Raw genomic sequence first — 16,610 nt, 5'->3', positions numbered from 1 at the left:
AAAGTTATTCTAGGCCTGAACTAGGAAGATTTTTTGTGAGATGATTAAAACAGCAAAAAAAAATTAACTTATAGACTAGGCATGGCAGATCTTTTTGTGTTTGTTTCCTTTATTCTGGCTTTACAGTACTATTTAGCAAGCAGAATCTTTTCAGTAAAAATGTCTCGAGGGTCTTTTTAGTAGAAAGATGGGATATGAATTTTTAAACATTTTTTCCCAATGACAGTACTTTATATTTGCATGGTAAATTACTTCTGTTGACCATTCTATGATCACTTTGTCTATAACGCAGCATTGTGTTATGATAATATGTACACAACCATAATTTGACACATTCAATGTTTTCTGTGGTTTGGTGACTGAAGGGTAATTCACACGACCCTTTCAGAATGGTAGGATGTGGCTGCCAGACATGTGGTTAACCATGAATCCACACAGACACAATTGCAAGATTGTTTCAGCACATGTCTAGATTCCTTGCCAGCTGGTGAGTGAATTTTCTCTCAGTTTATCACAAGCTAGACAAAAATCTGATCATCTGGTGATCCAACCAGATAGCATCCATCACCACAGATTCATAGCTCATACCATGCTCTAGGTACCTATAAGGTCATGCAGTTTTGTCCTCAACCTGTTTCTCTACAATGTATTTTATTGTCTGGATTGTTTAATTATCAATTGTACTTATAGTATACCCCTAAGAACACTTTTCTGGGAGTATATTACCCTGACTAGACTCGAGTAAGATTCTGAGTAGGCCTGATAAGAATTGCCCTCTTGGTCTTGCTTAAGATCTCTCTCCCAGTCTGTATATTATGGTTCAAGAATCATAGGAGCAAGTGGTAAGATCGCTCTTGAAAAAAACCTCTGGATCCTTGTGATCCATCTAACTATCACACAGTGTTGAATCTTCCATTCCTGGGAGGTAGTTAAGAGCAGTTTCAGGCTTTTCTTGAAGATGTCATGGCCTTGGACCTGTTCCCGTCCAGCTTCAACCCTTGCCATGGGATGGACACCATAATGGTAGCTTTCACAAATGATCTTTGTAGGCAACTGGATTGGGGATCCGTGCTGTTATTACTGTTTGATCTGAGCATTTGACACAGTCATTCACAAACTTTAGACCTATCATTTCATTGCTGTATTGTGAGGGACAGTCTTACAGTGGCTTTCTCCAGGATCAGAGACAGAGGGAAGCAATAGAGGAGAGAGTGTCAACATGACACTCTTTGGTCTCTGGAGTCCCTTGAGGGCGATCCTCTCCCCAATGTTATTTAACATTTATTTGTGACCTCTCGTCCAGTTTTGGGCTAGGTTGTCATCAGTATGTGGATGACACCCAGCTGTATCTATTGATGGAGAGCCAGCCAGACATCATCCCAGATATACTGGATGAGTGTTGGAGGCTGAAGTGTGATGGGTGAAGCAGAGTTGCTTGAAACTTAATCCATCAAAATGGAGGTCTTGTGGCTGGACTGGGGACATTCAGAATTGGGCATCAGCAGATGAAACTGGATGGGGTAGAATTAACATCTGCACCTTCTGTCAGGAGCTTGGGGATGATTCTGGATGCCTCCCATTCTATGGCGATCCAGGTCATCAATACAGCCAGAACAGTGAATATAATGGATTAGGGTGCCATGGATTTTTAAATAGGTTTTAATGTATGTGAATTGGATTTTAAAATATTTTAAGTCGTTAGCCACCCTGCACCAACCCTGGCTGGGAAGGGGCAGAATAGAAGTCCAATAAACAAACAAACAAGCAAAAAATACAGGAAATGTAAGACCCACAGGAATTAAAAATATACAAGCTAAGCATAGGGAGAGTGAAGAAAAACAAGCAGCAGCAAGAGGTCAATTGATTTCGAGGTACATGAATGAAGATAAATTGAGTGAGATAATGGCAAAGGGTCAACAAGCTGTATATGTACTTTTTTAACCACCACAGCTATATTTATAGAGAAGTGTCTGGCCTACATATACTGCAGAATGAGGTAAGACAATATTGAGTGATTGAATAGCTATATTATTTCAAATTGTACAGGAAAGTATTGTCGAAGGCTTTCACGGCCGGAATCACTTGGGTGCTGTGTGGTTTCCGGGCTGTATGGCCGTGTTCTAGCAGCATTCTCTCCTGACGTTTCGCCTGCATCTGTGGCTGGCATCTTCAGAGGATGATCCTCTGAAGATGCCAGCCACAGATGCAGGCGAAACGTCAGGAGAGAATGCTGCTAGAACACGGCCATACAGCCCGGAAACCACACAGCACCCAAATGTACAGGAAAGGTTTGAATCTCTAAAAGCTCCCTTATGGAAAAAATCTCCCCCAAATTAGGAAAGTAGCTGCGCTTGAACCTTTCTCTCTGACCTGTTTATTTGAAGGATCACATGAAAATTGCTATTCCTCATTTGCAACCTAAAGTGGTTTAGTCTACCATCTCAGGCCTCTACAGTGGTATCCTGCTTTCTCTCCAAGGGGGCAAACATGGTCCCTCCCCCATTTTACCCTCACTACTGTTTAGTGAGATTGTTTTGAATAAAAGAACAATCCAAGAGAGACTGCCTTAGGTAGATGTTTGGATCTAGGCTTCCTCAGTATTAAGTCCAACAGTCTTTCACAAAGCTTGATATGTTTTTTTCAGCCTTACCATATGTACTGTTATCTCAGAAATAGAGACCTATTATTCACATTAATCTTCCACACACTGGCAGGCCTTTCCCATTTCAGCTAGTATACAGAAATGCAGTGCAAATTGTGGGTGCATGTTGAACTTTCTAACCACCATTCTATTCTCCAAGGCAGTAAGGACAATCTTGTAAACAATGTTGCCCACAAACCAAATCTAAACAGATGGAATAAGATATTCAGCAGAAATGGGCACACACCCCCTCAAAAGAAATTACATGCTATTCTAGATGTTTGGGCCATGTACCAACTTTTCTTTCAAAAATGAGAATATGTCCACACAGAGAGGTATTATATGTACCTAGGTTTAGTTAAACCCTAGTCCAACTGACCAAAAGTATAAAGCAACTATGGATACTTCAAATGCATGTTTACTTATGGCTAGAGGGGGTAAGAATCTAAACATTCCATTTAACAGCAAGAAAACTTGGACCATACTATAGGTTACTTTGCATCCAAATGTTATGCTAACCCCTTTTCTACTGCAAAATACTCTTGAGAACCTTTCCCCTGGCAACTTCTTTCTTCCTTGGAGGATTCCAGAACCATAGAAAACATGGGACACTGATGGAGGTAAAATAGTAATAAAAATAAACTACATTTGTATCCCAACCCCTTCCTTCAAGGAGCAGCATGCTTGGTTCATCTCTCCTCACAACAATCCTACAAGGAAGGATTGAGGGAGGGAGGACTGTAGAGAGAAAAAGAGGAGTCCACTAAGTAAATTTTGTGGATGAGCAGGAGTTTGAACCCATGTCTTCCCAGTCCTTGTTCAACATTTAAACCACTACACATCAGTGGTTTAAAAAAGCAACCAGATGGCAGCCCCAGGGGGAAAGACAGTGGCCTGTAAAGGGTAAAGTCCCCTTCAACTTCCCTCTCCAAATCTTACTTTCATGAGAGCATTCTACTTTAAGAAGGTCTATCAGGTTAACATTACAAGCAGCTGTGACATAACATGAACTTTGGCGCTAAAGATGCCATTCCATGAATACATTGTTCTAAGATGTCATAGATTTGCAAATCCATTCCACCTAACTGGCTTTCAGAACACAAAATACAGCACTGCTACCTCCACATAAGCTCATTATGCAGATCTTATTCCAACCTGGATGAAGCTGAATGGCTATATGGCAGGACAATTGGGCATTCACCAGGTGTAGTTATTCCTCTTATTGCAAAGAACCTGTTGAGCTTCTGCCAATACCTAAAGAAAAGCTGCATATCACAAGATAAGTTCTATAAAGCCTATCTTCAAAACTCCTTATATAAAGGAAGTCAAAGACAAATAGTTTTTTGGGGGTCTTTTTTGACAGAACAGTGGATTACGTACAGCTAAAGACAATATTTTTTAAAAATGTGTAGAGCTATAATTAAAATTCTAAGATCCTCTGTCCCTTCACATATCCTTGGTATTTTCAATTCAGAGGACTTGCGTATTCTCATCGAGGTAAAAGTCAAGTCAACATCTTACATTTAGTTGCCAAGAGCTGAGATTTATATTGGCCTCGAACAAGCCGGCAGGTGGACCCATCTCCGTTGCAGACCCCACAGTTATCTTCCTTCACAGTGCTTCCCAGCTGGTGATCACAGCCAACAATCTGACAAAAGAGAAGGATATGCAGTTCAAATTAAGCACCTCCGGACTGTTGGATCCATCTCTGTGGTTAGTTCCCGCCAATTTCCCCCCCTCACATTGCCCCAGAGAGCCATAAAGCATCTGAGCAATGAGAGGGGGAGCAAATGAATCTATCCAGGACAGTTCCATCTGTACTCAGCAGCAATGTACTTATAAAGTAGCAAGAGAACAAGAAAGAGAAAACAATTTTTGAATGGATATTTCATTATTGTTATTTGATTAAGGACCCTATCAGGAGGTATCACTTTTATCATGCTGAGAGATGAAAGAGTAAGAAAACACACAATTAAGGCCCAACACGCACATGCATCACAAATTTACAATATCACAAAGACTAATCTTCCAACAGAAAGTATATTTTAAGTCAATTTGGGCAATATATCCATTGTACCAAAACAATGAGCAAATGTGACATTCTGGTGATTTTACCATATCAAATATAAGCAAGAGAATGAAGTCTAAAACCAACTGAGTAGATATGAATTCTGTGCAGTATTATCTATACATCATTTCAGAGATAAAATCAGTGGGAAATGATGCTCTTGAAATGGTGTGTAGGATCTGGAGCACTATATATAGCTTTAGAATTCTGCTGTGGTCCTGGTAATATGCCTACCTCCTATGCCAGTCAGAACAACATGTGGTGTTACTTACGACTGATCATTACCGCATTCTGTATGTTGTGAACCATACTGAGAGAATGTTCATGGTGTGACACAACAGGGAGGACATATTGAAAACCAAGAGCAGAGAGTCAGGAAATCTGGATTTCATTTTTAGCTCTCCATAGGCATTGGGGAGCTGTTGGGTAGAGTAGTTTCTTCCAGAATTTACACAACCTTGAGTGCTCAGATCAAAAACAATATATAAAGCCTGATCTACAAAACAGGTTTAAGTCAAAAGTACCTAGATACACATGAATGTAGTCCTATGTAAGGCAATGTGAATCACCTGCCTTGAGTAAAGTACTGTTTCTTGCTTCAGACTGAAAGCATTTTCATAAAAATGTGATCTAAATAAGAGCGGCTTTTTATTTTTATACACACACACGCATGCGCATACAAGAGGGGCCCCACAGAATTTGCAGGGTGGAAGACCTCTTCCTGCCAGCCCTGCTCACTGAGCTGGAGATGCTCTCAGCAGGCACGGTGCCAGGCCTCCTCCCCTGCCTCACCCTCTTGCTGGGATGCCCAGAGCAGCTTCTGGTGGGAGCAGGACAGCCTTCTGCGCCCACTCTCTCCAGGTTATCATTTTGGAAGAGCATGTGGAGCATTTTGAAAGAGCACGTGCAGCATGTGGAGACAACACTTTCTAAAATATCAATGGGATTTAAATCCCCTGGGTTTTTTCCCTTTAGTTTCAGATTTTTCTGCAGACTGAGGGGGTCCCCTAAGTCTGCAGACAATCTGTTTGGGGTCAGTGTGCCCATTATTTGCAGATGTAGTTACCCACAAGTAGGGGGCAAACTTTGGAATAATACATGAGAGAATCACTTTTATGCTTTCTAGCTGCAATCACGATCTTAAATGTTATCCTCAACTCCCAATACATATGCTCATTCTTAAACCTGCTGTTTTGCTTCAGTTTATGAAAAAACATTCAGAGTTTGAAAATGTAATACATAATTGCAAAACTGCAAGCAACTGTAGCCAAGGTCTAGGGCTGCAAGTTCTTAACCTATAGATTGCATCTGTCTCTTTAACAGCTGTGCCTTCTCCTGCCCTGCTTCCCTCCCACTTCTGTTGCCTTCCTTACTCTGTAGCATGATGTTCTACCATGTGGGAGTGGAGGACAGTTGTTGATACTGGATAAGGAGTAGACAAGATAACTCATGGCTATATCTTTTTTAACCACTGTACATCTGTTAAAGAAACAGAAGAAAATTCTGGATGTTTCCTGGCTACCTCAAATTGACTTCCCCTTGCTTGGGAGTCTGATCTTTTTACAGTTTTAAGTCACCTATATTTGGAAGGCTGGTATTTAATAATGGATACAGAGGATATCAATTTTTTATTAGCCCGGGTGCTAATTTTCATGTACTGTGTCACACAGAAAGTTACTGCTGGAGGACAAACAGTAACAGATACAATCTGAGCTTGTGCCATCAAACCTGCTGATGGATTTAGAACATGGACATAGCATCCATGAAATAGCAAAAGGTAATGGCTAAGTGGGAAACACTTAACCACCAAAATACTATTTTCATTTAGAAATTAAAAGCAAATTATTTGGAAAAGTTAAGGGTGGGAGAGGGTAACTCTGCCTCAGAGAGTTAGTGCTACGTTATCAAACCAAAATGTGGTAAGTTATTAAAGTTGGCAGTAATTCTTGGGTTTGCCAGGACTCATGATTAAATTTTCTGGACAGCATGGCTGTAGAGAAAAAAAATACATGGCTAAAACACCAGAAGGCAAATAAAATGAAACCATGTGTTTTTAAAATAAATTGATAGGTTTTTAATATCTGTGGTTGACAGCCATAAATCTGAAGTTTAAATTTTGTTGCTTCTGTGAGTTTAAAATAAAACACAGAAGGCCAGATTTTAACTTACATTTTAACAGGTACAGAGAGGAATGTTTGTCAGATGTGTTCATTTTAAAAGCCACATGTGCCTAGATGAACTTATAATACTCTTAACAGTGCATTCTATTGAAGCCGGCACCATAAGAATCTTGAAAGATCACAGTGGCAGTTGAAGTTTACCTAAACTGGAATCTGAGTCAAGTTTGATAGAACTTACCAAGCCTTCAGGAATTTCATATGGTTCATAAAACTTTCATAAGGTTGATGGAATTTCTCAAGGGAGGCTCAGGAGGTGGACTTCACCTATCTCTTCTGCTACCAAATTCCAACTATAAGAAATTAAAAGACTGATTTGAGTGTTTTCCCCACGGACAAAATATCCTGGGATAAGGAGGTGAAACAGTCTGGTTGGAGTACGTTATTTAGATGAAAATCTGCAGGAATTTGAAATTAACATAAATAACATAATGGACTTGATCTCATCCGGTTTTTTCCACTCAATGTTGCCTAAATAACTAGGCCATAATTGTGACAGGGAGCAGGGCACATGATGAGCTCCGGAGCAGTGAGCATGCGTGCCTTGTGGCCGATTGGCCGGCTGAGCCTTACCCGGCCTGTTCACACGAGACACACGAGCGCAAGGGGAGGAGCATGCTCCCTATATATTAGGCAGCACACGGTTTCTCCTACCTTCTTCGACGCCTGGAAAATACTGACCCACCCTCCCTCCCTATTTGGATAAGGCTTTCTTGCTGCTCAATTCATCGCAGCCTTGGGCAGTTTGGGCAGAGGAGCGCATCTTCATGGGGAGGATGAGCGTGTGTGCCAGACCTCCCCGCGGTTGGGGGCCTCCATAAGAGGCTTGGGGTGGGGCGGGCTCAACGGCGCATGCCGTGGAGGCCTCTTCGATCAAGTCTGACACCCCAGCAGGAAGGGGGCCACACCGGGCAGGCGCCCAGGTGGCTCATTACCTTCTCTGTTCCCCCCCATATGGATTGGAGTTGGTGCTGGAGTCAGCCAGGGTGCTGACTGGCTGCTAAGCGATGTGCTTCTCTTGCTTGCCCAGCTTCTGCCTCAATAATAAAGGGCTGTGGCCCAATTTAATTCCAAGAAGTGTCACTAGATGAAACCTCTGCACATCTGGGCACAATTCCCACTGTTACTACAGCACCCATCCCACATGGCTTTTGTCTATTCAAGTCCTGTATTTTCCAGCACAACCTGCTTAGTGGCCAAAAGGATCCTCTTCCCTTCACAGTCTAATTCAAATTTTGATTCAAGAAGCTTGTTTCAACTGAGATTAATAAACTTTTCTTCTTCCCATAAGTCCTATGACTACAACAGCTGAGATGATATAACATAATTATTACAGTATTTTATTTCAGCTACTGCATTGGGCGAAGAATGTATACATTAAATTACTTTCAGTTCCATACACTGTCTGATCTCTGCACTAACTACTGTTGTGTCCAGCAAATATTTTAGACATTCAGATTTTTTAAATGCACCATTATAAAGTGATTTACTTCCTTAACAGTTCTGAACTCTAATATGCCTTATGTGTTTCTGTGAAGGTGGGGAATCACAAGAGGTAAATTCTCACATTTCCCTTTTTTAAAGTTTAACAAATAAATTACATGACAGGAATGAATACACACACACACACGTATATATACACATACATACATACATACACACACACATATACATATATACACACACACACATATATATATACACATATATATACAGATACACATACACATACATACAAATTAGTAATTAGTACTGGTACAAATACATACATACATACATACATACATACATACATACATACATACATACATACATACATACATACATACATACATGGGTGTTTTTTGTGTCGGTTTTTTGTCGGTTTTTTGTGTTGGTTTTAATTTTACTATGTTTGTGTATGAGGAGATTGTGAAGGCCTATGGTAAAGATTGTGAAAACAATAAACTTATCACTACTACTTTAAAATAAATTATATAATTTTATTAACAATTTTAGGGGACTAGGTTAGGAATTGTTAGCACAGAAAGAAGCAGTTTTTAAGTACAGATATGTACAAGTTTTCAAAGTTCAGCACAGTTGCTAATTGGCTTCTAGAAAAGATGTCAGATTGTCATAGGGTTCTCAATGCTTGTAAAATATGATAGATTTTTAAGATTTTTCAGAGATTATATCCAAGATTGTACTCAGAGGTTCATGTAGTAACTCTGGTGCTTGTCAACTATGTGGAAAAGAGTATTTCCTAACTTACTTTCCCTTTCAGATCTTCAAACTTTAGCATTATCTCACAGCATTAGAAGTAAATCCTACTACAGAACTAGGAAGGGGAAATCTTTCTCATACAAGCAGCGTGATTTACCTTCCTGACAAGTGAATTGCCCCTCTCTGACACAACCTCTTTCCCTGTTACCCTGTTTCCCCAAATATAAGACATCCCTGGAAAATAAGACGTAATAGAGGCTTTGCTAAAGTGTGAATCATAAGGCATCCCCCAAAAGTAAGACGTAGCAAAGTTTTTGTTTGGAAGCATGTCCGACGAACAGAACACAGAAAAATAAGACATTCCCTGAAAATAAGACATAGTGCATCTTTGGGAGCAAAAATTAATATAAGACACTGTCTTATTTTCAGTTCCCCCAGTTCTACCCACTCTGACCATAACACTGAGTAGCTGTCTTCCAAGAACCTGGGCAAATAATTCTTCTCTCCCTAGAAGTAAATTCCCATCCTGGCTAGAGTTAGGCACTCTCTCTCCGAATACTCTCTTGCTGCCAAAACCACAGGTATCTCCCAGACACTAAAACACATTTGCTCCCTCTGGAATTCAGTTAAACTCCTTCAAAACCTGCTTGAAGCTCTAAGTCTTTCTAAAACTCCCTGCCTGTCACTCATACTCTCGGGTTCTGTGAGGGTTTAACACTTAACATTCTGGCTTTTATGCCTCTGCCTGCTCCTAGATCTGTCATATTTTCAAACAGAAATAAACAAGAACAAATGGCCAATCTGTCATTGATCTCCAAAATACGGTTCCCTAGCATTATGCTTTGATGTAAAAATCCCATGCTGTAGTTTTCAGGCCAATATCTACATTTCACAAGTTTAATTCTTTCATTTGGGTTAATAGCAAGTAGAACTGGATGGGCCAATAACTGGAATATGCTCCCCTGATGTTAAGATATATGCGTAAAATATAATTACTCTAAATGAAAAAAGAAGGGCCATAGAGGTAATTAACGTTTTGTGGGCCACTTAAAAAGAAATGGAATGAAGGCCTGGCCGTATGTGCTGCTGCAAATCCCATAACATGTGAACCTTGGCTCTATTTAACATATTCTTCCAGGAATACAAAGTGGACCAGCAATGACAAGTTCTGGTTGAGCCTTGCTTTCCCATAAATGCCCTAGGGTAAGACTTTTTCACAATCATTTCTTTTCAATGTTGAGAAACTTGGCCAGGAAATAGAGCAAGCCAGCAAATCTAGCCAAGTATAGATAAATCTTTTTTGTCTTTCAAAGGCCTTGTCTTCACTACAAATTTTATGACAGAGATCCTGGTATTGGATCGGGTGTCCCTAATCTACTTAAACACTTGCTTTTAATTTGAACCTTGTTCATGTTTTATAATCAGGTTGACAAGCTGATGCACCCTTGAGTTTTCATCTGGTTATTTGCAGACACAGATGAGAATGCATACTGGAAATAGGACTGCAGCTGGCTTAAAGACAGCAGCTGCCTTGCAAACAAGGTGCGTTACAATGGCAGCCCACCAGCAGGATTCATTTTTCACATCACTGAGACAGCACCATCACTGTGGAATTCATGCAGCACCTGAATTAAATGAGCACTAAATTTATGGGAAGGATTATGGTGCAAAACAAAAGAACATATGCTCATGCCACAACTGGTGGGAATTTTAATTCTGCATAATTCTTTCTGTTATTGGCATTCATGCAGTGCACTGTTGAGCATGTTGCTGCTTCCATCTAGTAACTGGAAACTGCTCCTTATTTTAGGTGGATGAAACAGTTAGAAGTGGGATCTTCACCTGTTTGAGATTTTTGTTTTTCAGTATCAGAACTGTATATTTAAAAAAAAAATCAGTCTCATCAGTATCTCTGATTCTCTTGGGGGTGGGGGAGCAAAAGGTAAGGAGCAGTTGCTTTTAAAGGCAGCTCTTAATACAAATATGCATAGTGCTAATAAAGACTGGTACATATGTGTATAAATTCCAGCTTTGCGCAAAGCCTTTACAACAGATGGAACAAAGCCTGGTTTGTATGTATCTTGTAAGCAAAAATGACAATTACACATTTATTTACTTCATTTATGCTCTGCTTTAGATTGCCAGTAAGTGCCAAGCTACCTACAGGGAATCTTTCCCTCCCGTTATTTTGTGTCTTTGGAGAAAGTGCAGGACTGCAGTGTAGAATGCTCAAGAGTGCAGGAGTTCTTACTAGGCTTGTGTTCTTCTCAATCTCTTCCAGTGCCCAGCCTTGTTATGCATGAGGATAGCAAATCAAGGATCCCTCCCCACTCTTTTACGTTCACAGAGCTAGAACAGTAGGGCATGTACTCGTAGACTGATCTACAGATGTTTTTTTAAAATAAAATCAATGGTGTCATGTTTTAGAAAGAAATGTCTGCATACAGTGTGAATAAATATTTTGTACACCTGTATTTTGAGCTTTCTCCGTGCAAAAAAAAAAATCATGATCCAAGTGAGATTGAGTGAATACCAAGAGGAATGAAAAAGTCATACAAACTCAATGATGATCTGTTTAACCTAAGCCCCATCATGATAATCTGTTTGTGTGCATGTATGACTCAGGAATTATCTGGAATCTTTTCTCCCCAAGAGAAATCAGATCAAATGAATTCAGAGCCAGCCCAAGGATTTTGGGCCCTGTAGGCTAAGGTGGGCTGTGGGGAGGTGGAAACATCACACATGTCCTACTTGCAGCCACCATGCTGAAGGCTGCAGAAAGGAAGTGCTACCTACCCTCTTTGTCCCCTAGTGGAGGACCACAACATGGAAGCTCAACCATCCATTACCCTCCTCCTCACTCCACAACCAGACCATTTGAAGTAAGGCAGAAAACAGGCAGAAAAGGACTGTGGGAGAGAAGGAGGGAATATGCCTCCCACTTGGACTGGGGACACGTTCTGGGGCAGATATTAATGCTGTGGATAGACAGCTGGGCTGATTGGTGCCTTAGGTGATTATGTAGGGTTCTTGTGGATAAGTCTCTCTTGACTGCATTCAATTTCTTAAGCCAATTTTACCTCCTTTAATAGAACATGCTCAGAGAACATGTATGTGTGCAGCCGATTAATTTCCACAGAAAAGTGAAAGCAAGGCTAAAGGAAACATGCCCATACAGAAATCTTACTGCAGTGGACATTCACCTCCACCACACAGCAAACATCTTGTACATAATAGGCCATAATCAGCAGCTATTTGAAATACAGGCTGAAATCTTTCCCTTTGGGTCAATGTAATTCCTTTGAATATTTAGCTAATTTGATTTTTCCAGGGTAAAAGTGACCAGGTTTTCAAAGAAAGAAAATACCAGCCTAGACAATCAGGCCATCTTACAAAATTATCAGGGCATCTTTACTCCAATTGTGTGTGTGTTTTTTTTTTTTTAAAAAAAAACAATTTAAGCAGTACAAGATGCTGGAATTGCATAAAGCCTGCTTAGAACTATTTGCTCCTTCTTTTAGAAGGCAAATTACTAAATGGAGTCTTTATACGATAGTGCTTGCTTCACATTATAGTGTCTGTGATATTCTGTCAATTGCAGTGACTTCATGACATATTTGGGAGTCACCACTCAGGCTGTTACATCTGCAAGGCACTTATAGTTGCTGTCAAATACACAGAGCTTCTTTTGTTGATAGAATATGGTGCTCTGGCCAGAAACAGCCAGGCGTCCCACTGGAGAACATCCTTATTGTCAGCACTAATATCTTATGTTGCTGCAATCAGATAATTAGCCTGTACCCTTGTGAAACCACATTCAGCTGGTTCACCCTGACCCTAGTCATCAGCAAAATGCTTGGATTTTAGGCTGGGAAATCCTATTTTCCAACTGGATCCAAATGTTGGAAAACAGTACAAGCAGCAGGGTATGAGACAGGATGGTAGGAATTATAGATTGGGACAAGGTTGTTCCAGAAGATTATAAACTTTCCGAAAGGGAAAGAAAATGATCAGCATTAATTTACATAGACATATGCATTTATGTCTGTCACTGCAAAGCTATTTATCGCTGATCACTGAATTGCATGCAATCCTGACCCTTAAAAACTAATTGAGTAGGAAGCGCCCTACTCAATCACAAACCAGAAAATCAGAGCTTTTGCAAATGATCCACAAGTGCTCCTGGGAAGTCCAGCAGAGTACAACATTCCCCCCAAAACAGGGGTCTGCAACCTGTTCATGGACTACAACTCTCAATTGGCCATGTTGGCAGGGGCTGATGGGAATTGTGGTCCATGAACATCTGGAGAGCTGCAGGTTGCAGGTTGCAGACCCCTGCCCCCAAAGAAACTAAACCTAATTAATGAAGAGCTTGTGCAGCCCAATGTACATGCATTAGATCAGTCAGTAAATGAGGGGAAACCAACACTGCTCTAACATTGCATGCTCCCTAAGTCACAGTGCTAGTACAAATGCTTTAAACTCTTCTGAGAATAGCCCTATAGATGCCATCGGGCAAAAGGAAGAACTCACTGGCATGTATCTGGCAGAATATTTTGAATGTGTAAGAAAAGCAGACTGCTATGCTTACACAAACCATTGCGGGAAAGTGACATTTTCAGTGTGGTTATACAGGTCAAGCGTTACTTGGCTGATTTGGCTATTTTCATGAAAGTCATAAAATTACCCTGCCAGCTGCAATGCATGCTACTTCAGATTACATGCTACTCCAGAGATAAATGTGGCTGTTACAAAAGCGTCTGGCACTGAACTTTGGAATGTCATTCCCTCCACTGTAATCAAGGATTATGAACGTGAAACAAGGGTCCCCCCCCCCCCCCCGGGCTATGCTCAGCCCCTGAAATTGTTTTTGGTGCCAAAGCTCAGTTCTAGAATGTTGGAAATGATTGTAAAAATGTTACTAAGAGACTGTACTCGCTCCTTACACTGAGTAATCACAGCTACCTCCTATACTGCTTGGGTTAAATACAAACTGTGATGAGAGAACACCCCTCCACTTGATTTGGTATTAGTTCAACATTAGTAAGCTTTCTTGGAGACTCTTGGAAAAGACTGGGTTGTTCCCTAGGAGTCATCTCCCACCACATAACATCTGCACATCTGCACATAGTTAAGTGTCACTGGTTTTGCATCCACTCCCTACTACCATCCATGGCAGAGAACAGTCTGAACATTCAATTGTTCATGTTTATGAAGGACCAGTTGGACACTTCCCTGAGACTTCCCAGCAATCTGTTGGTTTGAAGATATGACAAATAATCTTGGCTGAAATAATAAGTCTGGATCCTATAAACACTTGGTTTTGTTACAGGGATAATTCCTGCAAGTGGGCAACTGCAAACAACAATGCAAACCTGGTTTTTGACCACTGTTAAAAAAAAAGACAGATATCTCAAGTTTAACAAAAAAAGCCTCAGGCTAGACCACTTCACCTAAAATCACCTGTATGCAAGAATCTGTATAAGATTCCAAAGTTGTTCAGATTGCACTACATCTCTAAGCAGCAGATGGAAGAGCAGCTGTTGTAATGCTCAAAGCACTAAGATTCCAGGAAGATGATAACTTTGTACATGCAGACAGAACATACAGATGGATGGAGCGGATAGTGTTCACCCATTAGCCCTTTGCTACCTACATATGTTCAGCACCATCACTTGAAAACAGAGCAGTGTATGAGCAAACTGTATGATCTATCAGGACAAATAGGAAGCCTGTAGGAAGCAAGGTCCTTGATTCAGTTTGTATGAGGAAAGGCTCTATTCAGAAGTTATTCTAAATGCATGTAGACAGGAGACACAACCAATGACACAATTCCAGTCTCTCATATATGCACATTTAACCCATGGCATTTTAGTATTTTTTTTGTTTTGTTTGGATCTTAGGGCCCAGGGGATAAAAGCTCACTGAGCATGTGCAGTTGATAAGCTTGCTTACTTATTACGAACTGTAAGAGCCCCACCCTCCTCAGTTGATCTGGCCTGCAATAAAAGGAAGGCCTACAGCTCAATTGAGGGAATTACTTATTTTTTCACAGGCCCAAATTGAAGAAAGACCTGCAGCAGCTACATCAGGTGCAGAAGGCCAGATGAGAGAAATAAGCCCTGCTTTATTAATAGTTTGGACTTTCTTGCTATTCTTTAATTATTGGGCACTGTTAATGGTGGTAACTGTTCTGGGTGCTTTTTTTTTTAAAAGCACCGAAGATTTTGTACAGTTGAGTTGTGCTGCATATATATATGGATTAAAGGTTTGTTAATTTGTTCAAGCAATTTCATATTGTTTGTTAAGCCACAGGGTGCTGTCATATATTATTTCCTAGGTCTCTAATGGAGATTGATGTGGCCAAGGATAAGTACATTACACACATACATATAACAGACATCCACACTTGCATTACAGGACTAAAGATTCTTGCTGTTTAGGATCCTGACATTCTCTCATCAACAACAAGAGATGACATGAGATAATGAAGAATGAAAAATAGCAGGAACAGTGCTGCTGTACAAAATGTTATTGTGTTTTTAGAAAGCTGCTAAGTATTCTATGTGAATAAGCCCAGATGACATTTTCAAGAGAACTCTGATGCCTGGCACATATAAGACAACCAGAAAAGACAAGAGTAACTGTCAAGATTTCTAACATATTTATGACAAAAATGCAATTCGCTGGAGGGACCCAGCTGTCTATCAGTTTGTGACACCAGCAGGGTGATCACTATTCTGATGAAAAAACAACAACACAGTAGCAGGTTCCCCCCCCTTTTTTTTTAGAATACGAGAAGAAAGAAGTAACATCTTCCTCATACTTTCAAACAGAAGAGCCCTGTTAGGGCCTGACCCAAGATCAATCTAATCCAGTACCCTGTTTCTAAAAATAGTCAGCCAGATGCTTCCAGAGAACTCAGGGATCAGGGAAGAGGGCAAAAGCCGTCCCCATTTCTTCGTTCTTAGCCACTGGTATTAAGAGGCACGTTGCTTCTGAACACTAAAGTCCCTTTTGGCATTTATCATGACAAATCACCTTTTCAAGAAAACTAAGGCCATTTCTGCACAGCCAGTTACAGCGTTGTGCTGTCGGTGTTGTTGGCAATGTTGCAGCAATGGAGCGTTCACATGGGTGGGCGCTCCATAGACAGGAAGTGCATAGGCTGAACCCTGGAACTTCGTACAACTGTGCTTTGCAAACAGCATTCTTTTTTCTCCAGAGTAGACGTCACGGGCATTCGGTGCCAGGATTGGCCAGTGTGGGCTGCCATTGTGGGGGGCAGTTTCTGTGGCACAGATTCCTGGTGGGCAATTTGCACGACACCAACTGTGGAGCGCTGTTGTTGAAAAGACTCACTCAGTGAGTGACTTTCGAATAAACCACTGTGGGCCTGCTGAAGCGTTGCCGCATCACTTCAGCGTCATTTTTGCAGTGATGGCTATGCGAACTTCCTGCCTATAACACTGTTTTTACTGTCCTTTTACTGGCTTTTTTGGCCTGTGCGGAAATGGCCTAA

General features: G+C 40.8%; 1 protein-coding gene across 1 annotated transcript in view; it reads right to left on the bottom strand.

Moving 5' to 3' along the window:
- Positions 1-16,610, bottom strand: part of ADAMTSL1 (ADAMTS like 1) — a 569,359-nt gene that overhangs the window by 178,243 nt on the left and 374,506 nt on the right. The window contains exon 6 of the mRNA XM_048504173.1: positions 4,163-4,289. Coding sequence (XP_048360130.1) covers positions 4,163-4,289 — 127 coding nt within the window. The remainder of the gene's footprint in view (positions 1-4,162; positions 4,290-16,610) is intronic.

The sequence above is a fragment of the Sphaerodactylus townsendi genome, linkage group LG07, assembly GCF_021028975.2.
Source record: "Sphaerodactylus townsendi isolate TG3544 linkage group LG07, MPM_Stown_v2.3, whole genome shotgun sequence".
Classification (NCBI taxonomy): domain Eukaryota; kingdom Metazoa; phylum Chordata; class Lepidosauria; order Squamata; family Sphaerodactylidae; genus Sphaerodactylus; species Sphaerodactylus townsendi.
This window is presented reverse-complemented; position numbering and strand designations above follow the sequence as displayed.